Genomic DNA, 22,949 nt, shown 5'->3' on the forward strand with positions numbered 1-22,949 from the left:
TCAGGGGGTGCCAAAAAGCACCTTCTGCCCAGTTTGTCCACGCTGACATACAAACCCCACAAAGGATCACGTTCCAGCGCTCAAATAATCCCACTGGCACAAATCTTGGCTGCTGCTATTTGAATATTGAATTTCTTCTCACAGGAAGTGTGATGGAGCATGGAAGTGCCTCAGGGCACTCATTATGCTGGGGGGAGAAGATGGGAAGCCTTCATGTCTCCTGGGCTCCTCGAAGTGTTACAGACTGAACCTCCCTGCACATGCAGCCAGGCCATGAAGTGCTGAACTGTTCTGTTCTTTTCTGCTAGAACAGCTTCTCCTCCTGGGCTGATTAAAATGTCTTGCACTGAAAGGCAGCACCAGGAGAGCCAGGCTGCCCCGGATCAGCTGCAGAGGCAGCTCTGGCTGGGCTGCTCTGCTGGGGAGAGGAGCAGCGCTCACCACAGCACACATCCACGGGGACCATGGCAAAGGCCAGCTCTGTTAGGCAATAACCGAGTTATTTATGAGTGGGTGGGTGGCTACATGCTTCTGTCAATAGCAACATCGTCCCACAGAAAGAAAAGACTCTTCTGGCTGTCCTGTGGTGAGGGAGGAGAAAGGGCCTGGCAGGGAGCTCCTCATCACTTCCAGGAGGAAGATAAAGCATCTGAGCCCCAGTTTGGCCATCAGCGTTCAGCAAGGCAGGGAAGCTCCTCCTTGCTTCCAGCCAAAAGCGGGCTGGGAGAGGAAGCTGCTCCGAGGGCTGGGAACAAAACACTCCGCGTTTCCCTGGGGCTCTCCTGTGGCAGCAGCAGGGTGTGAATGCGGGCAGCAGCCAGCGCTTCCCGCCCGCTCCGTGCAGAGGAGCAGCCCTGGGACAGCGCCCGGCTCCTGCTCCTGTTCCATGGGTAGGAAATGCCCAGGATGCCGCAAATTCCCTGCTGTGCTCAGCCAGGCTCGGGGCAGCGCTGCCCTGCCGGGAGATGCTCTGGGGGCAGGAGCGGTGAGTGTGAGTGTGAGTGTGCAGGGGTGGTGACACTCAGGACAGGTGACACGGCTCCGTGCTCACCTGAACCCCGCGGTGCTGCCCCGCTGCCGCACGGAGGAACCGGCACCTGTGACCCAGAGGGATCCGGAGCTTCAGGCGGTCTCAGCCCGCCGGAACCGGAGCAGTTCTGCGGGGAAAGGGGCTGGGGATGCCCACCCTGTCCCTCAGCCCCTCCCACGGGCCGCAGGGGTGACACAAAGGACCCCTGAGCATCCCGCAGCGCCCACCCGGGATGCCGGGAGCACGGGATGCTTTGGGCTGGCCCGGCTGGCACAGACAGGACGGGCACAGGGGGACAGCCCTCGGTGACATGTGGCTGCTCCCAGGGTGGCTGCTCCCCATCTCAGGGGCTTTGCCGGCATCCAGCAGAAAGCCAGGCGGAAATTCCCGGAGCTCTCCTGTCCGGAGGCGCTGCTGGACGCTCCCTCCAGTCCCCCGAGCCAAACCGCGCCTGGTGCCCGGCCCAGCCCGGAGCTGCAGCGCTGCTGTCCCGGTGCCTGCCCGCTGCTCCGTGCCCAGCTGCCGGGCGGTTCCCAGTGCCCTCAGGGGCATCGGGGAATTGTTTTCCAGGGGCTCCAGCTGCTGCCTGGCAGCGCCCAGAGACCCCGGGGCAGCCTCGCCCCTCCCGAGCCCCGGCAGCAACAATGGCGCCTTTGTCCGCGGCTCCCGACGGCTCCATGGCCGCTGCCAGCTCTGCGGGCAGGACACGGCTCCCGGGCCCGGACACACGGACAGCAGCTGTGCGGGCAGGACACGGCTCCCGGGCCCGACACACGGACAGCAGCTGCTGCTGCTCCAGGGAATATCCCTCTCCTTGCTTCTTCTCCTGCCCAGCGGCTGCCGCAGCTCAGAGCGGGCCCTGCTCGGCCCCAGCCCGCTGGGGACACGAATGGTGGCTCCCTTCCTGCCTGGGGTGAATTTGGGGTGAAACGCCCCGGGAACAGGCCCTGGGACACAGTGAGGGCTGTGCTGGGCACGGGGAACCCAGGCAGCCCTGGCACCCAAAGCCCCTGCTGCAGAGAGCTCCTGGTCACAGCTCCCGACAAAATCCACACTGGGAACAGCTCCACATCCCAGCAGCACCGCAGGCAGCCCCGGGCAGCTGGGAGCAGCTGGGAACGGGAACAAACAAACACCCTCAGGGCATGCAAAGGCCTCTGTGCACAGCTGCAGTGTGGGGCTGGGGTGTGCACGTACCGGGGCACGGGGAGCTCCTCTGCTGCCCGGGACAGTGCCAGGCAGGGCCCTGAGGGTGAGCTCTGCCCTGAGGGCGAGCCCTGCTGCCCGGGACAGTGCAGGCCGTGCCCTGACCCTGAGGGATGGCCTGGCCCTGAGGGATGGCTGTGCCCTGAGGGGAGCTCTACTGCCCGGGACAGTGCCAGGCAATGCCCTGACCCTGAGGGTGAGCTCTGCCCTGAGGGTGAGCCCTGCTGCCCAGGACAGTGCCAGGCAATGCCCTAACCCTGAGGGATGGCCCGGCCCTGAGGGATGCCCCTGCTCTGAGGGGAGCTCTACTGCCCGGGACAGTGCAGGCTGTGCCCTGACCCTGAGGGATGCCCCTGCCCTGAGGGATGGCTCTGCTGCCCAGGGATCACTCTGGCAGTGCCAGGCAGTGCCCTGAGGGATGGCTCTGCCCTGAGGGGTGCCCTGCTGCCCAGGAACAGTGCCAGGAGTGCCATGAGGGATGGCTCTGCTGCCCAGGGATCACTCTGGCAGTGCCTTGACCCTGAGGGATGGCTCTGCTGCCAGGCCCAGGGAGGAGCAGGTCCTATTGTGTGACATGCTGGAGGAGATGAGATGAGGGGAGAGCAGCTCTCCTGTGGAGGGCCGGGCTGTTGAGCCTGGAGAAGAGAAGGCCGTTCCCCCTTACCCTGTCACTCCAGGGCCTTGCCCAGAGTCCCTCCTCATCGTTCTTGGGGCTCCTTCAGGCACTGGAAGGCCTCAGTGAAATCACCCCAAAGCTTCTCTTTTCCAGGCTGAACGATCCCAATTCTCTTTCCTTGCAGCAGAGCTGCTCCATCCCTCTGATCACCTTGGTGGCCCCATCTGGACTGGCTCCAAGAGATGGATGCTCAGAACTCTCACCCAATTCCAGCCACGCTCGATGGAGGGGAGAGGATTGCTGGGGCTGCTGGGGATGTGACCAGTGCAGAGTTGTGGCACCACTCCTGCTGCAACAGGAAAATGTCCGGGACCAAACTCATCCCCTCCACAAACAGGAGAGCCCCAAACACAGCCCCAATTTCCCTTGTGCTCGCTCTGCCAGGGCAGACCCCACATTTCCTGGGACCCTGGTGATACTGGGAGAGTTCCCATGAGCACAACATTCCCCCATGGACCTCAGCACTCGCCAAACTGGTTCAGTGGGTTTGGATCCTTTGTCGTGCTGCTTCCCAAAGCAGGGCTCTTATCCTGAACCTGCTTCCCAAAACAGAGCTCTGCACCACAAAGCAGGGCTCTGCCCCCACAAAGCACAGCTCTGCCCTCAAAGCACAGCTCTGCCCGGGCCCAGCTGTGCCTCTGGGACCGTCCAGCCCCGGGAGGAGGAGGATGGTGGGAGGAGGAAGCAGGGCTGAAGCAGGGACAAACCCCATCAGCACTGGCGCCTGCTAATTATGGCATTGGCAGTGCCACCACAGGCAGGACTGTGGCTGCTCCCAGGGCACAGCCCAAAGCCTGGCACCTCCTGTGCCCTCTCCCAGGGCACAGCCACCTCCTGGCACGGGCAGCCTGTGCCCAGAAAGGCTCCTTGGGGAGCCCCCAGTGATCCGTGCTGGGTGTCACAGAGCCCTGATGTCACACGGGTCACACCCTGGGGCAGCTGCCAGGTGACCCTGGGTGCCAGCTCGGGATTCCCTTGTGGGGTTTCCTGAGCAGCCTGGGGCAGGAATGCCAGTGAGGAGGTGACAGAGACCAGCAGCGCAGAGCTGGGTTGTGCCCTCCCGTGGCACCTGGCAGGGGGTGGCAGGGGTTACCCGTGGGGTGTTTGCACCCACTGATCCCCCCCCACAGAGCAGCCACCATCTCCTTCCCCACCCTTCAGGGGACGCTGCCAGGACCCAGCCCCAGAGCCCCCAGCAGGGTCCCACCTTCCTGTGCCACCAAAGGTGGCGGCAGGAGCCACCCCAAGGGGACCATCCTGAGTGGAGAGGGAGCTCCAGCAGAGTTCCACCCTGCCTCCAGCCACCGTGGGCCCCCCTCCCCAATTCCCTGCCCTCCCTGGCCCCGAGCTGCTGTCAGTGTCATTCCTGTGGTGGCACAACCATGGCCATGTCCCCGTGGTGGCAGAGCCGTGGCCATGTCTGGCACAGGGATGTCCCCATGGTGGCCATGTCCCTGTGGTGGCCATGTCTCTGTGGTGGCACAGCCGTGGCCATGTCTGGCACAGGGATGTCCCTGAGGTGGCCATGTCCCTGTGGTGGCCATGTCCCCATGGTGGAACAGCCATGACCATGTCTGGCACAGAGATGTCCCCGTGGTGGCCATGTCCCTGTGGTGGCAGAGCCGTGGCCATGTCTGGCACAGAGATGTCCCTGTGGTGGCACAGCCATGACCATGTCTGGCACAGGGATGTCCCTGAGGTGGCCATGTCTCTGTGGTGGCACAGCCGTGACCATGTCTGGCACAGGGATGTCCCCATGGTGGCCATGTCCCTGTGGTGGCCATGTCCCCATGGTGGCACAGCCATGACCATGTCTGGCACAGAGATGTCCCTGTGGTGGCCATGTCTCTGTGGTGGCCATGTCTCTGTGGTGGCACAGCTGTGACCATGTCTGGCACAGAGATGTCCCACAGGCTGGGGGATTTCCCTCACAGAGCAAAAGAGAAAGAAGGAAAGGGCTCTCGGCCATGTTCCTCTTGGCTTCCTTCCACTTTCTGCTTTTGATGTTGTTGTCCCTTTTTAGAGCTCCTTGCTCGAGCCCCGGGGAGCGTGGGGAGTTCAGCCAGCAGCCGAGCCGGGGAGGGAGAGCAGCACACACAACCCTGGGCAGGGCTCCCGACGGGGCTGTGCCCCCCAGAGCAGCCAGAGCCCAGACAGACCCCTCTGGTGCCATCTCAGTGACATCCATCCCTTCTCCAGAGGTGCCCGAGGGCCTTCAGACACCCCAGAGAGTGGCCCCGTGTGCAGGAGGTGACACTGAGGGGACAAGGCTGGATGGGACACAGGGGGACCTGAAGGGCTGCCTGCCCCCACTGCCACCTGCACTCTGCCCCTCCAGGGGAGGGATTTGGGGTCAGGAAACCCTGCCAGTGCCACCCCTGCCCGCTGCCCCTGCTGCCTGGGGTTGGTGACAGTGACAGATCTGATGGCACCGGTGGATCCAGAGGCTGAGCAGAGCCTGCTCCCCTCAGGAAGGAGAACTGGGGGGAAGCTGTCATTGCTTCGTGCTCTGTGCCACCCCAGATCCCCCTGTGCCACTGCCTTTGAGCAGCCCCCAAGGCTGCCCTGGGAGCATGGCAGGACCCAGGGCCCAGCACAGGGACAGGCACAGGGACAGGGCCACCCAGGGCCACTGCCAGCCCCAGAGCTGGCACCTCTCTGGAGCTTGGCTGGCCAGCAGGAGATCAGCTCCCCTTCAGCTCTGCCTACATGGGTGACCTCCAACAGGAACCTTGCACCCTGCCTGGCAAACCCCGCTCCTTGCTGCTGCCCAGGATCCCTGGCACTGTCCCCTGGGCCTGTGGGGAGCTGGCACTGTCCCCTGGGCCTGTCCCTGTGCAGCTGTGCCCAGAGGGAGCCCAGGTGAGGACCAGGCCGTGGCACAGCAGGAGCACCTGTGCAGGAGGGGCTGTGGGCACTGGGGTGTGATGGAGCCTGGGAATGTCCCTGTGGGAGCAGCCAGCACCCAGCCCCAGTCCCACAGAAACCCAGCTGGCAGCCCGGCCCCAGCCTGGCACCAACATTTCCAGGAATTGGGGGCACTGCTGCCCACGCAGCAGCTCTGCAGGTGCCAGCTTGGCACTAAAGGCCACTGCCAGGACAAGAAGCCAAGGATTTTCTTAAAGCAGGTTCTGCCCAGCAAAGCCACGTGAATCCCCCTCAGGAAACAATCCACTCACCGAGGTACAGCCAAGATTTCAGCCCAGGCAATTCCTGCTGTGTCTTCTCCCTGCCAGACCCCTCAGAGAGAGGGGGCTCTCCCAGCCACTGCCTGACACATCTGGCAGTGCCACTTGCAAACCTGCAGGAGCTTGGCCTGTTGGGGAGCTTTAGTGAATTTTACCTGATTGGAACCTCAGCCCAAAGCAGCAGCCCTCAGGCCCTGCAGAGATCCTGCTTTGCCCTTTCCTGGGTCTCACCCCGTGCTCCTGCCTCCAGCTGGGACAATCCCTCCTGGCCCAGCAGAGCCTCAGCTGGGGCAGCTTCACTGCACAAAAAAACTACAGAAATTCCAAGTTTGGGATTCACAGGGGCTGGGCATGTGCAGGGCAGGAATAGGGATGTGGGAAAGGAGCAGGGATGTGAGAACATGCTCCCAGAGGCCTGGGAAGAGCTGCTGCACAAAGAAAACAGGAGGCAAAAAGGCAAAAACAGAAGGTTTGTTTGAGAAGATGCACGAGGATTTAAAACAGAAAATTGCCTGGTTATGGCCAAAATCACATTTTGGCTGTTCTTAAGGGAGCCTGAACACCCCTGAGGCAGCACTGGGGGGATGTCCAACACCCACTGCCAATTCCCAAGGGAATGCAGGGGCTCCAGGAGCTGCTGGCCCTTTGCAGCTGGCCTTTATTAGCTCCAAAGACAGAGCATGAGAGTCCTTTAGGCCACAAAGGTAACGGGGTATAGGGGGAAGCACCGAGCTCTGCAGCGTTCAGGAGCTGGGGGCTGAGGCTGATGAAGGTTTAAGCTGCTTTCAGCATCAGTTTTCAGGGTGACAGATGGAGGGAAGGGGGAAGGAAAGCCCACCCCGTTCTCTGCCCGAGCCTCCCGAGGCTTTGGAGGCACCGTGCTGGATTTCCAGGGAAGCTTTTCCATCTGACCCCATTGTTGGCCTCCTGCTCAGCTGTGACTGGCCCCAGCAGGGATGGAGTGAGGGGAGCACACGGCTCTGGCACTCAGGGGGCTGCAGCCCCGATGGTGGAACCCCAGATGGTTTGGGTTCAAGGCACCTCAAAGCCCACCCAGTGCCCGCCTGCATGGCAGGGATACCTCCCACTGTCCCAGGTGCTCCCACCTGGCCTTGGGCACTGCCAGGGATCCAGGAGCTGCTCTGGGAGTTGATCCTGGAAGCAACAAGCAAAGACACAGAAAGCACCGAGCACCAGCCTGGGCTTCTGCCACTGTGAGCAAGCAGATCATCCCTGTCCTGTACAAGGAGAGGTGCAGGCAGTAACTTGGGGTTTAGGACTTCATTCCCTGTGCCTACAGTTTTGAGTTTGGATCCTGTTTAGATCCCTCTCACACAGAACAAGGTGGGCAGGGACAGGGGGGGCTCCCCTGCGCCCCTCTGGGGTTCCAGCCATTCCCAGTCCCTGCACTGCTGGGACTCAGCCACACCACCCAGCCCAGAGCCTGAGCACCAGGAGGGTGGCAAGGGAGCAGAGCGAGGGAAGCGCAGCTGTGAACCAGGAGTGCTGCCATGGGTGTGCTGCAGCTGAGTGACCTTGGAGAGGAGCAGCCTGAGCCAGGCCAGTGTCCATCTGCTCTTTCTGGCCAGGAGGAGGAGTTCAACATTCCCATGGAGCAACAGCTGGATGGCAGAGTGGGACTGAGAGATCCTGCCCAGCCCTTGTGGTGCTGAGCTGGGGCTTCACCCCTGGGCTGGGCCACAGGGCAGTCTGGGGCACTCAGACCTTTCCTGACTCTCCAGCACCCCAAATCCCCTTCCCAGAGTTCAACCCTTCCCAAGGCAATGGGAGAAAATTGTAACCATCACCTCTCATTTAACATTTCATCATCTCCCCATTCAAGAGAGTCAGCTCTGAGGGAAAACAGCAAATTCCATTTTTTTTTTAAACAAGAAAGAATTCCAAGTTTAATCCTCTTGGGAGCAAAAGGATTAACAGCAGGTTTTAAGAAATAGGTTTCAAAAAATAGCAAGTTAAAATTCCACATAAGGCACCCCCATTTCAGTATTTTTTGACAGGGATACAACAGAGTGAACCAGGAAGTTCCCAGGCATGTGGAGCTTCCCAGGAGCAGCAGTTTTCACCTGGAAGTTGGTGTGAGGAAGATGGATTTAGGAGTTGGGGCTGAAGTGACCCCAAAACCAGCAGCAAAGCAGTTTGGGACTGCAGAACTTCCTCAGCTGGGGGGGTCCAACACGGCTGAGGAAATTCTGCTTCCCCCATGGATAAATTCGACCTCCTGCCTTTCCTGGCAGATGGAGAGGTGCCCACAGCCACCCCCAAGGAAGAGGTGTCAGAGTCAGAGCAGCTTCTGGGATCCCTCACAGCCAGGATCTGCTCTGGCAGCATTTCAGGATAAGAACAACAACTCACAGGCTCAGAGGCAGCAGCGACACCACTGAGAATCCTGGGATCACCCAACAGAGTCCTGGGATCACCCAACTGCTGGACCCCCTCAGCTCCCAAAACCTCTCCCTCCACCAAAACACCAACTCCTCCAGAAGCACCACAGACAGCCCATGAAATGAAACAGCCTGGAGCGAACGAGGTGAACGTGATGTTTATGAACAATAAGCAGTTTCCCTCAGATGGGCTCCCAGGGCTTCCTGCAGCGCTGGCCCAGGTGGGAATCCTGAGCCATCGTGGGATATTTCCCATTTTCCTTCCCACAATGCTACACAGAACCAAAACTTGCATTGAGAAAAACAATAACCCCCCCACTCCCCCCCAGCAGGTCACCCTGGAGCAGAAACAAGGTTTAAGTACAATCCAGATGATCCAACCGCAGCGGTATTGGCTTCATTTGACTGTATTTAAATAAAATTAAGCATTTAAAAAATTAACAGGCACTACAATTCCCTGGCAGTGCTGACACCGAGCCCAGCCCCACGAGGCTGGCCCCACCCTTCCTGGGCGATCTGGGGGTGTCACACAACACAAGAAGCCACAACATTTTTCACGAAGCAACGTAACCAAAAGAATCCCAAGGCAGCTCCCAGCCGGAATCCGGCTCGCGGGGCCGAGGTCCAGGTGATCCCAGGGAGGAGACAGCCCAGGGGGTGGGAGCACAGGAACATGTGGCTGTCCCACTGCAGCCCCCAGGCTGGGCAGTCCTTGCAGGTCCCTGCAGCCCTCAGAGCTTCTTGAGCCGACTGTACATCTCCCTCTTGCTCTTCTCCCCGGCCCAGGTCCGGCTCTTGGTGCGGAACCTCTTCAGGTCCTCCTTGAAGTCCTTGTGGTGCATCGGGCGGTAGCTCTGGGGCTCGCAGAAGCTCTGGGGAAACAGGAGCTGGGGTCACCTCAGTGGCACCAGGGCGCTGATCCCTGATCCCAGCACCAGGAGCAAACAGGGACAGACCCCCCTTCCAGGCAGGAGCTGCGTGGCAGACACACAGAGCCCAGGGAGATTCAGGTTACAGCCACCAAAACAAGGGCTTTGTGTACAGGGCTCTCATCCCAAATTTCCTGGCACAGAACACACGGGCTGAGCTGGTTGAGAGTTCACCTTGCAAGGCACAGACTGGCAGGATGTTCCTGCTCAGATGGTCAGAGCAGGATGGCTGATCACGGCAAGGTCGTGCATTTAGGGAACAGTGATCACTGTGGGTCCCCTCTAGCCCTGAACATTCCATGATCCGCGTGCCTCAGGCCAGCTCCCGGCTCCCACCGAGCTGCCCTTGGCTGTCCCGTGCTGCCACCTTGAGGCCTCGGTGCCCTCTCCTCAGGACAGCCCCAACAAGGCCACGGGGACACCCCAAACCCCGGGGGTCCCTCAGCCCAGCAGATCTCAGGGGGAGACAAAACCCGGGCAGCACTGGCTGCCATCAGCTGCAGGGCTGGGAGAGCCAACATCCCTCAGGGAAGGAGCCGACAGCCCCATCCAGCCAGGCCAGGCATCTCCCACCTCCCAGGGATGAGGAGCTGAGGCCTGTTTGTGTCACAGCACCAGGACAGAGCCCAGGAGTGCTGGGACCACGGAAATGCTGCAGGAGCCAAGGACAGGAGAAATCCCAGCCCCAAAGTGCTGGGAAGAGCTGGGGGGTGGGTTTTAGTTTCCTTGTCTCAATTAGAGGCTGCAAACTCCAAACTCAGGTTTTCAATTTTGCTGGTTTAGGACTGTACAAGATCTCAGGTTTCCATTTATTATCCAGCAATTACTGTCAAGCCTTGTCTTCCCCCCTGCTCTGAGCAGGCTGAAATCCTTTCTCTGAGTGACAGTTTGTTCTAAAGGGGCAGAAACCACTTCTATTTTACTTGAGACAAGTGGAAAAGCCCGTCAGCTATGGCAGGAAGACAGCTCCAAGACATGAAACAGGCTGAGCTGCTCTGGGACCAGCCCAATGAAAGAGAGAGAGGAGGAAAAGCCCCCCAGCCAAACCACTCTGCCCCAAGGAGAAGTTTGAGTAGGAAGAAATTAATGTTATTTATCCGTGTGTGATAGAGACCATAGAAAGGCTTGGGTTGGAGGACTTGAAAGATTTTGTTCCACACTGTGCCATGGGCAGGGACACCTTTCACTGTCCCAGCCTGCTCCAAGCCCCTTCCCACCTGGCCTTGGACACTGCCAGGGGTGAGAAATCCACATTACCCACCTGGCACCTCGAGAAGAAATCCTTGTAGCCCCCCTTGAGCACGTAGAGCTCTGGGTAGTGCAGGTTGGGGTACTCATTGCTCAGCCTGTCCTGCTCCCTCACAAACCGGCACCTGCAGGGGGAAAACCCCGTGTTAAATCCCACATTGACCCAGGAACTCCCAAAGCTGCATCCCAAAACCCCCATCCCTCAGAGGAGGAGCTGGTGCTGCCCATCAGGGAGAGCCTGAGCAGCCCCACAGCTCAGAGGCTTTTCCTTTCCCCTCTGAACACTGCAGTGCTCCAGCCCAGACCCAGCACAGCTCCTCACCCCCTAGGCTGTGCCAGCCCCTGCCAGAGGTGCCAACCACGCCGTGCCCAGCAAGGGGAGCCAGCCCAGCCCCTCCCAGTGCTCCCAGTGCAGTGGGAGCCCTGCCCAGGGAGAGGAGCTCACATGCGCGGGCCCCGCTCCGAGGAGAACTCGCAGTGGAACACCACGATGACGCGCTTGTCCTCCGACGGCTGGATGGGCTTCTTCAGCAGGAAATTCTGCACCTCCTCCTCCATGTGCAGGTTTATGGCACCCTGCAGGGCACAGTGCAAGCACTGAGTGCAGGGGAACGGCCACAAACTCACCCCACTCCCTTGGGAACCAATGCCTCATCGGGGCTTGCTGGAGCAGCTCTGGAACCTTCTCCCAGCACAGCTCCAAACCCCACCAGGGCACCATGGACAGTCTGGAACCTTCTCCCAGCACAGCTCCAAACCCCACCAGGGCACCATGGACAGTCTGGAACCTTCTCCCAGCACAGCTCCAAACCCCACCAAGGCACCATGGACAATCTGGAACCTTCTCCCAGCACAGCTCCAAACCCCACCAGGGCACCATGGACAGTCTGGAACCCTCCCCTAACACAGCTCCAAACCCCACCAGGACACCATGGACAGTCTGGAACTGGCTCTGTGTGATTCCTCAGCCAGGAATTCCCAATTCCCAATCTCCCATCCATCCCTGCCCTCTGGCACTGGGAGCCATTCCCTGTGTCCTGTCCCTCCATGCCTTGTCCCCAGTCCCTCTGCAGCTCTGCTGGAGCCCCTCCAGGCCCTGAGAGGAGCTCAAGCACCACAAGGAGTCTGGGTGACCTGTTCCTGGCTCTGTTTTACACAGCCATTTTTCCTTTGAAGTCTGTCACTGAAATGAAGTTTAGCACTCCAATTTTAGCCTCCTGAGATATGAGGATGCTGGACACTGAGTGTCACATCCTCCTCAGGAACCTCTGTCACCCTGAGGGCCACTGCTCCTCTGCTTACAGAGAGCAGAATGTCCCCTCTTGTGAGGGAACAGCCCCTTTGTGACCCACGTGTGGGCTCAGGGTCCAAACCCAGCAGTGGGTGAACATGACAGGATCCCAGAGGGGCCCCTCAGGAATAACATTTCCACAGGGCCTTGGATAAAAATCAGCCCCACAGGGATCCCAGTGACCCGAGGCTGCAGCTTCACCTGCCCTGCTCTTATGGGGCCAACATACCTTGATGTGCCCCCCTTCATACTCATAGGGGTATCTACAGTCAATTATCACACACTGCTTGATGAAGCTCTCAAACTTCCCAGTCAGCACAGACACAATCTGAGAAAAAAGACCACAAAAAAACAGAGTTCAGTTGTTTCAAGTTATTTTTGTGTTGTTCCCCAGCCCCCACTAAAGAGTTTTTCTGGCTCCCTTGGAGCACTCACCATTTCGGAGTCGATGTATTTTAAATCTTGATGTTTCCCATCGACAGTGTCAAATAAATAACTCTGGAAGAGACAGGATTGAGAAAATTCCAGCTGTGAGTCACATGGGTGACAGAACAGCATCCAGCAGTTCACTCTCTGACAGACACCCTGCTGGCCAGAACCTCTGCAGGAGTTAAAGCTCCTAAGAATGCTAAAATCAGGCACAGAATTTCGGTTTTGGCTCCTACACTAGAGGATTTCATAGGGCTTTAACCACAAATGGATCAGTTTGTGTCCAGCCTGGGCCACCCCCTTCTCACCAACAGCCTCTCCGGGTTGTTTGAATACCAAGGAATTGTTAAGGTTGGAAAAGACCTCCAAGACCAAGTCCAAAGAAGCAAGGCAGGTTTATGAGGGAACAGAAGAGCCTCTCTAAAGGGAAGTGTTTTTCTGGGCTGGTTTGAGACATCCCCACCAAGAGAGGCCCTTAAAACACTCCATTCAAACACTTGGCCATGGAATCTCTGGAATTACCTTGGAGAAGTCCCCGATAAGGTCCCTCTGGTCACTGTCCAAAATGCTCTCAATCTCTGCTGTGGAGGGCTGGGTCCTCACCAGCTTCAGGCTCTGCAGGACACAGGTCAGAGATGCTTGAGGACACACACATCCCGTTCCCTGCTTCCCACAGCTGACAGCTTGGAGTGCACTGCCAAGCCCTGAACTGCCCCCTCAGCTTCCCTGCTCGGGGCAGAGCTCAGGCTCAGCACGGTGGAACTGCTGCCCCAAAATCCACCTGGAAAAGCTCCCACCAACCTTCACAAACCAGACCCCAGCTCTGCATGTCCCCTCCTCAATTCTGTGTCACAAACTGGATGCTGAGCCACCAACCGTGGAGTCCTCAGAAGTTCCTGGCAGGCTTTTCCTCTTCTTGCTTTTCCCTGGGGAATTCTCCTCCTGGGACCTCTCCATCCTCTTCTGGGTGGTTCTTCCTGCAATGCTTGACATGGATGAAGAGCCAAACAGCCGGCACCGCTTGGCCTGCGAGGGAGGAGAGGAGGTGAGTTGTCCAGCAAAGGTTTATAAAAGAAAATAAACACAACTCAGGCTTTCAGATTATTCCAATCTTGGCCTCATTTAAGGCACCACCACTGCAGAGCAACAGGGGGCTGTTAATCTGAATTATCCAGGCTTTGCATTTCCAGTAACACTTGTTACTGGGGGAGCTTGGGGCAGCATAAGCAAGATAAAGAGCCAGCAAAATGCTCTACATCAATTAGCAGCCAATTTATCAGGAGATTAAAGAGCTTTCTGCTGGAGCTCCTTTCCCAGTCTGTTATCAAAGCATCAGGTTACAGCATTCCAGGTGAGTCCCTGCAGAGTGAATTCCACATATGCCAAGATTCTGATAAGGGAAGTCAAGATCTTCTCACATTTATGAAGTGCAAGAAGAAATTCTATTCCTATAAACACCAATTGTTCCACACTGCCAGAGTCTGCCAGGTGAACAGCCCCAAGGGAATTGTTCAGGGGGTTATGCCAGGGCTTGTTCTGCTCTCAGGGATGCAGGGGGTGACAGTCCCTCTCCCTTGTGGCACACTCACCCTGCTGTCTGCTCTCCTCATGACCAGCGGCGCCGTCCAGAGGCTGGACACATCTGAGGGCATCTCCTCATCGTTCTGCAAGAGAGGGAAATCCTGCTCACCCCCACCACAGACACACTGCAGGTACAGCTCCTGCCTGCCCCAGCTGCACAGCCCAGCTGGAGCCAGCTCCAGAGCAGCTGCAGGGATTTAACTCCATCCCCAGTGCAATTCTTCAGGAAATAATGGAACTGGGCAGAAACGTGTTGGACAAGGTGAGTTTATCAATTCACTGACTGATTAACAAAGATGAGCCTCCAGGGCTTTCAGCATTTCAAACTCCCTTGGGTTTACAGTTTTGTATCTAAGTGGCTCAAAGCAATCACCACCTCTGACTTTTTCAGCAAGTTTCTAAAGAAAAATGCCAACTGCTCAAATAATTCCCTCAGTCCTCAAACTAAAAATAATTCACTTGTTCAGAGCCCAAGCAAATCCCACTGGCTGCACTGGGAAAGAGCACTTATAAGATAAAGGCACCCCAGTGTGAGTTAGAAAAGATGATGAGAACTAATTAATCTCCTTGTGGGACATGTCCCTGCCCGTGTGAAGGGGATTGGAGCTGGATAAGCTTTAAGGTCCCTTCCAACCCAGAGCAGTCTGGGCCTCTGTGATTGCCAAAAACCCAGTCTGGGCACCCTGACACATCAGGCAGAGCTGATTTGGGGATCTCCACCCCATCCCCTCTGCACACACCTTCAAGTCCTGGTCATCCAGCAGCTCCATGAAGCCATCATCATCCTCACTCTCCGAGGAGGGCAGGGAATGCTGCTGCAGGAAGGCTGCCCTGGAGCTCTCCTGTTCCCCAGAGGCTGTTTCCCCCACGGGCAGCTGAGGGGAGACAGAAGGAGTTTTAACAGCATTCCCTCTGCTCCCTGCAGGATGCTGCAGCCAAGGAGGGGCCACCAGGGCTCCCTGCACTGCAGGAACACCGTGGTCATCATCCCCAGCCCTGAGCTGCAGCACAGGCAGGGATCAGCAGGATTCTGGAAGGGCTGCTGGATCCAGGCAGCTGAGACAAGGCTTGGCCCCCCAGCTCTGGCTCTGTACAGTGGTTTTTCAGTTGCTTTTTTTAAACAACAGGGTATGAATAAGGTAAATTTTCTCCCTGGATGTCACATCTGGACACAAAACCCAGCTGCATTTACAGAGTTTGGTTTGTTGTTCCAAATGCATCTGCCTGAACATTCAGTATCAGCTTTACTGATCATGTCATTCCAAACCAATGTCCAGGCTCCCTTCACTTACTGAGCAGAACCCCAGCTCTGTCCTGACTCATCTTTCCCAGAACAATGTTTCAAATTTCTCATGAGCCAAAGGTGAGAAGAATTATCTTATCTGGCAGGCAAAAAAACTTATTTATCTGACATCACCACTTCAGAACCCTGATTTGGTTATTTTGAGGGCAGAGAATTAGGTGAGAATTAGTTGAGAAGAACCAAGTACCTGGGCTGGAGATGAATTCTGCCTTGCTGCAGGAACACCCCTCCCATCACGGAAGCCACGAGAAGCTGGTTTGGTTGGCTTCTTGAACTCAAATGATTCCTGAAATAAAAAACAGCAAAATGATCATTTTACCAAAATTACAAACTGTGTTCAGCTGCTTGGATCCTTTTATCTTTTCCATTTTGTTAAACTGCCTGACATTTTGGATTTAAGCTCCCTGCTGCCAACAGAATAGTCTGAAGGTGAATGTTTTCAAATTAAAGTTGTTACAGCAGTGCTTCACCTAACACAATCCAGCATTTATGCTCTTGGCATCACCTACAGGCTTCAGGGCTTCTCTATTCCTGTCAGCCAGTTCTCTGCAGCATAAATAAATCATTCTTGGAGGCACCAAGCACTGACACCTCATTGCCCACAGGATTCCCAGCAGCCAGGGCAGGCCCAGGACACTGAACCCCAGAGGAAGCAGGGCTCCCCATGGCAGCAGTGGGACAGCCAGGGGTGACCTCCCCAGACCCCTCCTGGAGGCAGCTCCTGCCCAGAGCAAGCAGGGGAACAGATTTTCCTCTGCCACAGCCAGAAAGGAGCCAGGGTCAGCAGCACCAAGGCAGAACTGGGCAAAGCCTTCCCCATTTTCATTAACCTGCCAACAGCTCTGATCAGGGCTGCAAGTTCCCTTCAGAAAAGCTCAGCTAAAGGTGGCTGTGCCTGAAGAACAGCCTGGCAGGCACCTGAATCCTTTCCCATCACATTCCCTGGGCAGGGATGTGCTAATCCAGCTGTCCCTCCCCTCCCACAGGCATCAGGAAACAGCACTCACATTTTCCTTATTTTCATCCTGATCCAAAGGCTGGAAAGCATCAGTGTCCAGAGAGTCAGAGTGGTTTCTCTTCAGAGCAGGGCTGGAGCCCAGCAGGCTTTGCTACAACACAGAAGGGACAGCTCAGGACTGTGCAGCAGTCCTTGCACAAGCACATTTCAAGCACTAAAGGGGTTAACAAACGCTGGAAAGCCTCTGAATACAGATTTTGCACACCCTGTGCAGGAATCCTCTGCTGACATCTTGGTACAGGGACCAAAACGCTTCAGTGCAGCAGAGATGGAGCCACACCACAGAAATTTCACACTAAATTAAGTGAGATTGGGAATTTACAAACTGCAGTTCTGACATTAAGCACCCCAGCAGCTGGTGTTGAAGCCAGAAAATTAACAAGTATTCAACTAAATGCATTCAACCAAAACCATGTTAAACCCTTTAACATGTATAAAACATCAATCCCACTCTCACTTACTGGCAGGGAATGGATTCTTCTGAAAGGTATTCGAAGGCTACAACAAAAAAGAACCAAAATTATTTCAACATTTTGCTTTAAAAGGCAGGGACATGAATAGAAATCACCTCCCAGTTCCATAATCTAAAAGAGACACCGAGGAAGAATTTAAAACAGAATTATACTTACTTCAGCCTGCTGGCTTTGATTGCTTTCTCAAACCTAAAAGCAAAAGATCACAGGTTGGACTTGAAGATCTTAGAGGTCTTTCCCAAATTAAATGTTTCTGTGGTTCTAAAGGCACAGACTTAAACCAAATGTCAAAAGGTGCAATTCAGCCAGCCCTTGGTGCAGCCCCAGGCTGCAGGTGGGTGCCAGTGCCATGTGGCTGGCACAACAGCCAGCTGAGAGGCAGCACTGCAGTGCCCTGGGCAGGGGCAGGGCTGAGCCCAGCATTCCAGCTCGGGAGCACAGGGAGAGGGGCAGCAGGGGAGCCCCAGGGCACTGTGCCAGCAGAGGAAAGCCCTGCCCAGGCCTCACCAGCCCGGGTTGGTGGGTTAACCACGCCAGGTTTCACACAGGGGCACTCACGTGTCCTCCATGGCATCGTGGGAGCTCGCAGGGCCAGGAGAATCCAAAGCCAATCCTGCACAGGAGACACAGATTGCCCACTCATTTATAGCCAGGGATACCACACATTTCCCACTCATTTATAGCCAGGGATGTCACAGATTTCCCCCTCATTTATACCCAGGGATATCACAGATTTCCCACTGATCCAGACCCAGGGATATCACAGATTTCCCACTGATTTATAGCCAGGGATATCACAGATTTCCCACTCATTTATAGCCAGGGATATCACAGATTTCCCACTCATTTATACCCAGGGATATCACAGATTTCCCACTCATTTATACCCAGGGATATCACAGATTTCCCACTCATTTATACCCAGGGATATCACAGATTTCCCACTCATTTATAGCCAGGGATATCACAGATTTCCCACTGATTTATAGCCAGGGATATCACAGATTACCCACTGATTTATAGCCAGGGATATCACAGATTACCCACTGATTTATAGCCAGGGATATCACAGATTACCCACTGATTTATAGCCAGGGATATCACAGATTACCCACTGATTTATAGCCAGGGATATCACAGATTTCCCACTCATTTATAGCCAGAGATATCACAGATTTCCCACTCATTTATAGCCAGGGATATCACAGATTTCCCACTCATTTATAGCCAGGGATATCACAGATTTCCCACTCATTTATAGCCAGGGATATCACAGATTTCCCACTCATTTATAGCCAGGGATATCACAGATTTCCCACTGATCCATACCCAGGGATATCACAGATTTCCCACTGATCCATACCCAGGGATATCACAGATTTCCCACTGATCCATACCCAGGAACTATAACACACTGCTACACATTTCCACAGAAAGACCCAGGAAATTCATGTGCAAAGTCCCACCTGCACTGACCTCAGTGCAGAATAAAAAAGAGTTACAGCCACTCCTCACCATGGGTTTGGCTGTGGATCATCAAGTGCCAGTGCTTGAGAATTTAAAAAAGCCCCCAAGCCCTGCCTGGGCTGTCACATGGAACACAGTGCTGGCACTCAGGACTCTGTTTATTCTCACACACACCTTAATAAACAATTCAGTCCTTTAGGGTTTTTTTAAAAGCCATGTTTTTAGTTATACCTGCAAAGAAATTTGGGGCTCATTCCCAAAAAATAAGCAGTCAAAAGATCTGAATGTCCTGGGATTAACAGGAAGCACTTCAGAAGCACAAAGCAAGCCCAGCTTTACAGCCCCAGAGCATTTCAGACACATCCAGAGTCACTCCAGCACGGACTCCCGAGGAGCCACAGAAAGTGAGGATTTGGCAAGGCTGGTTGCTCTGTCCTGCTCCATGGTATGTGAGCTGTACTTGTGCTTTAGCACTTCACAAAGTTCTTTTTTAGGCTGAAAGTGTCCTCAAAATGGGGCATAAATCCAGGTGGAAACAGTGATTTCCCTCAGCTGGAGCAATGAAGCACCAGAGGGAATCTACAAGTTATGGGGTGAGAGCTTATTTCATTTTCGCAGATAGAACGACTCGAGTGAAAAACAGGAAATCCTCCCAGGAAGTAGCAGAACTGAGGGGTTTCAGATCATCAGCCAGCTCTGGGTGACAGGAGAACACAGGACAGAGCCACTCACTGGCACAGTTTGGGTTTCAAGAGAGAAAAAAGGAGGACTTGTTTTCCCTCCCTACTGCTCGCAGTCTCCAGGACAATTATAGCAAAAAAAAATTTAAAATAAATTATATATATCTATATCCACAGCCCAAGCCCTGAGCTGCAGAGGTTTCCTGGGGATTTTCCACCTGCCTCCCTCCTTCCAAGGGCCAGTTCTCTCTCCAAACCCCAGGTGCCACACAGAAGTGCATTGTTTTCCAATTCCTAATCAGTGTTTGTTAATTGAGGCAGCCCCACCTGAGTCTGTGGACTCTGAAGAGGCTGATCTGTGCAATCCATTTTTGGTTCCCATGTCTTGGTCCAGGTTTTCATGCTGCCTGGAAAGGAAAGTTTGGGATTTGCTTTAAAAGCAAGAAACACAACACTGCAGCTAGGTACAGCACAGGTGGGCATCACCTGGATTCCTCCCAGAGCCCAGTTGTCCTTCCTGGAACTGCAATCCTCTTTGGCAGCCACCCCTTTAATTCAAGGGAAAATTGCCGAAGTTCTAATTCAAACCCATTTTGCTAGATGGTTACCTCCCAAATTTTGTTTTTTCTGCTAAACCTCAGTGCTGAGAGAGAATAGAATAATATGGAGCGCCACATATATAAGGGAAAAGCTACTTGAGTGAGGCTCCAGCAAGTGGTTAATTAAAAAAAAAGAAAAAAAAAAGAAAAAAAAAAAGTAGCCAGGGCTCCAAATTCAAAGGGCTGAATACCTTCCAAGGGGGGCACTGCCCATGGTCTGCAGGAATCCCGGGAATCTGAAGGAAGGAAGGGCCATAAAGCAGGTGGTGGCAGAAATGAGAATGACAGAAAATCAACAAATAAAACCCAGGAGGGTCATTGAGATCTGAGTGGGCCAGGACAAAACAGGAGCCCCACAAGGGAGGAGCTGTGGGAATAATGGGATTAGAGGAGTTCAGAGAGCAGCAAAATGGAGCAGCTGTGGCTGCAGTTTGGGGAACGGGAGCAGCTGCCAGCACAGGCTGCGGCACCTGGGCCACCGAGCAGAGAGCAGGAACGGGGCTGGGATGGACAGGGCAGCCAGGGGGACACGGGGGGGACACAAAGGGGTTCGTGGGACAGAGGGAAGGGCTCAGGAAGGAAGGGGAGAAGCAGGAAAGGTGTCCCAGAGCGGGGATCCATGCGGCATGAGGAGAGAACAGAGGGAAGCACCAGCAAAGGGACGGGGGACACCAAGGGACACATGGAGGGAGGGCTACAACTGAGGCCTCGTGGGTGGCCGTGGGGAGAAGAAACAGCTCCGGGAGGCGCCGTTTCTGGGGGAAGGGCTGGGAGAAGGGGTGCTGCAGGCCTGGGCTGGAGGGAGAGCAGCAGCATGAGCCCCCAGTGCTTCACTGCCGGGGGGAGAAGGGCACCGAGAGAGCCCCGAGGCCTCCCCTGGGGCTGGGGGAAAGGAGAAGGAGGGACCCACGAGGCCTCGCTGGGGTTTTTGGGGGGTGAGGGCAGAGGAGCACCCCGAGGCCTTCCTTGGGGAATGGGGGGGACAGGGAAGGAAATGAGAGCTCTCCTGAGGGCAGGCAGGGCCGAGGAGGGAGCAGAGACATTCCGGAGGGCCTGGGGAAGGGGGTGGTAAACTGGGGCTTTGGGGCTTCACAGGGGCATGGAGACATCCCAGGGGAGTTTAGGTTTTTTTTGTTTTTTTGTTTTGTTTTTTTTTTTTGTTTTGTTTTTTTTTTTGAGGGGCGGGCGGGAATTCCAAAAGGCTTCGCTGCGCGGGAGGGAATTACGGGGGTGGATGGGACGGCAGGAAAACGACTCCAGGCGGCCCTGGGGGTTTCACATATGGGGGAGCCTCCCTAGGCCTCGCTTCGGGTCCGGGAGGGGGAACAAAACGCTCTGGACAGGAGACAAAGTGCCCGGGAGGGCTCGGGGGGATGGCGGAAAGGAGAAAGAAGCTCTTTTGGAGCAGGAGGAAGAAGCGGGCGGTAAAGCCTCCAAATCTCACTTTTTGGGGGGATCAGGACAGCGGCGAGAAAAACGAGAATGCCCGGGCCCCGACTCACCCGCGCCCCAGCTGCTCCATAGTGAGGCGGAGGTCCGAGACAGGCGAGAGTTCATCCTGAAAGAGCGCCTTGACCACGGCGGGCGAGGCGGGGGACGCCGGCGAGAGAAGCAGGAGGCGGCGGCGGTGGGAAACGCTCGGGGTGGGATCCATCGGAGGGGGACCGGGAATCCAGCGCAGCCGTCCCGTCCCTGCCGACAGCGCGGCCGCCGCAGCGTTTTGACCCCAACCAGTACCCGTCGCCCGCTCCGAAGCTGGCGCCAAACCGCGGCTCAGCCAATCAGCGCGCGGAGCCCCGCGGGGGGCGGGTTGTTTTTTTTCAAACCTCCCCTCCCACCGCGCGCGCCCCGGCCAGTAGGAACGGCGGCGCCGCGGCCAGGCCCCGCCCACGGCGGTTGCTTGGCGTCTCTCTGGACCAATAGGGACGCGAGGAAGCGGCGGGGGGGAAATGCGCGCCAGTGCGGGGGGAGGACTACATTTCCCAGTGTCCCTAGCAGGCGCGCCGCGTTATCGCTCTCTGCGTTGCATGCTGGGGAATGTAGTTCCCGCCTCACAGAGGCGCGTATTTTCCGCCATGTTTCCGGCCGTCTCCCTTTAGCCTGGGCGTGAGGGGAAAATGGGGAACATGAACGAAAAAAGGCACAAATTCAGCAGATAACACCACCTCGCTGACACAAAGAGCCCTTCCCATATCATTTCTCCTCAAAGAGCCCTTCCCATATAATTTCTCTTCAAATAAGCTCTCCATGAGAACAAAAGCCACTTTGTAAAAGCCACTTTATGGGGGTTTGGTGAGCGGCTGGGGAAATAAGGCAGGGCACAGGCCTGTGACACCAGGATGGGGTTCACGGAGAGAGGAGCAGGAGAAGAGAGACTGACAGTCCCCCACTTGTACTCCACATGAACTCTTTAGGACACGCAGCTTCTCCTCAGCACAGGGTTGGCAGATCTTGCTGTCCAGCCCCTGGCAAATCCTCTGCCATGTCTCTCTGGTGATTCCAGAAGCTGCTGTGTCCAGCTGATCGCTTTGGATCCAGGAGATCTCCAGGACACGACCCACAAGCCTTGTTGCTCTGCCTGAGCCCTGCCAGTCACACAATGCCAGTTCCTGGATAAATATGTGGGGTGTTTGCTCTTTCCCCAAGCATACCAAATCTCAGAGACCACCATCACACCCCAATTCCTGCTGCTCTTCCCTAACTCCTGCTATCGATCCCTGAACATTTTCCTTTTTAGAAATTTTTGAGCAGTTACCACCACTAATGGATAAGGCATTGGCTTCCTGAGCCAGGGACTGTGGGTTCTGTCCCATTGGGGTGCCAGAACTGAGGCCTTATGCAGATTGACCTAGAACACAGGCTAGATAGAGTTAAAGAATTAGGGATTTGGTAAAAGGCCTCAATGGCTACGTTTTGGGCAGTAGCCTGCCCGGGGCTACATCCAAGATGGACCCAAAGCAAGTGGTCTCACGCTTTTATAAGTTCTGCTTCATTAGAATATTGGAGTTAATTTTCCAAATACAGTTTTAGGTTATGAAGTACCATCCTCCTTCTTTCTCTCTCCTCAATTCTCTGTTGTGTTTATTTTTTGCGCCGGGACCTTGTATCGTTGGTCTCAAGCTACAAAAGGATTGTTTTGTCTACCTACCCTGTGAAAAGAACTTCCTAACACTTCACATGAAGCTCAGAGCTACGCACCAAAGCAGCACAGAATCCAAAAACCATGAAACATAAAATTGAAGACATCATTATCAGTTTGGGGCTCCAGCCTGGCTTTCTGAGTGCAGGGTGGCTGCATCCTCCAGCCCAGCCCCGCAGTGCTGCCAAAGGCTAGCATGGACAATCAGAGCCTCTTCCCTCCTCCCTCCCAATCATTCTGTGGCCTCAGTGCCCACAGGGAGAGGCAGGACACCATCCCCATGGCCCCTA

General features: G+C 55.7%; 1 protein-coding gene across 1 annotated transcript; it reads right to left on the minus strand.

Moving 5' to 3' along the window:
• Window positions 1-8,074: 8,074 nt before the first annotated feature.
• CDC25A (cell division cycle 25A) lies at window positions 8,075-21,223 on the minus strand. The gene is made up of 16 exons (XM_058045529.1): window positions 21,023-21,223; window positions 19,249-19,328; window positions 17,333-17,387; window positions 16,931-16,963; window positions 16,763-16,799; window positions 16,291-16,392; window positions 15,471-15,569; window positions 14,721-14,855; window positions 13,989-14,063; window positions 13,276-13,425; window positions 12,922-13,014; window positions 12,406-12,468; window positions 12,200-12,298; window positions 11,125-11,255; window positions 10,693-10,804; window positions 8,075-9,374 (listed from the first exon to the last, which is right to left on the minus strand). The coding sequence occupies exons 1-16, from the start codon at window positions 21,172-21,174 to the stop codon at window positions 9,234-9,236; spliced, it is 1,557 nt and encodes a 518-aa protein (XP_057901512.1). The 5' UTR covers window positions 21,175-21,223; the 3' UTR covers window positions 8,075-9,233.
• Between the last annotated feature and the right edge of the window lie 1,726 nt (window positions 21,224-22,949).

Source organism: Melospiza georgiana, chromosome 1 (assembly GCF_028018845.1).
Source record: "Melospiza georgiana isolate bMelGeo1 chromosome 1, bMelGeo1.pri, whole genome shotgun sequence".
Classification (NCBI taxonomy): Eukaryota; Metazoa; Chordata; class Aves; order Passeriformes; family Passerellidae; genus Melospiza; species Melospiza georgiana.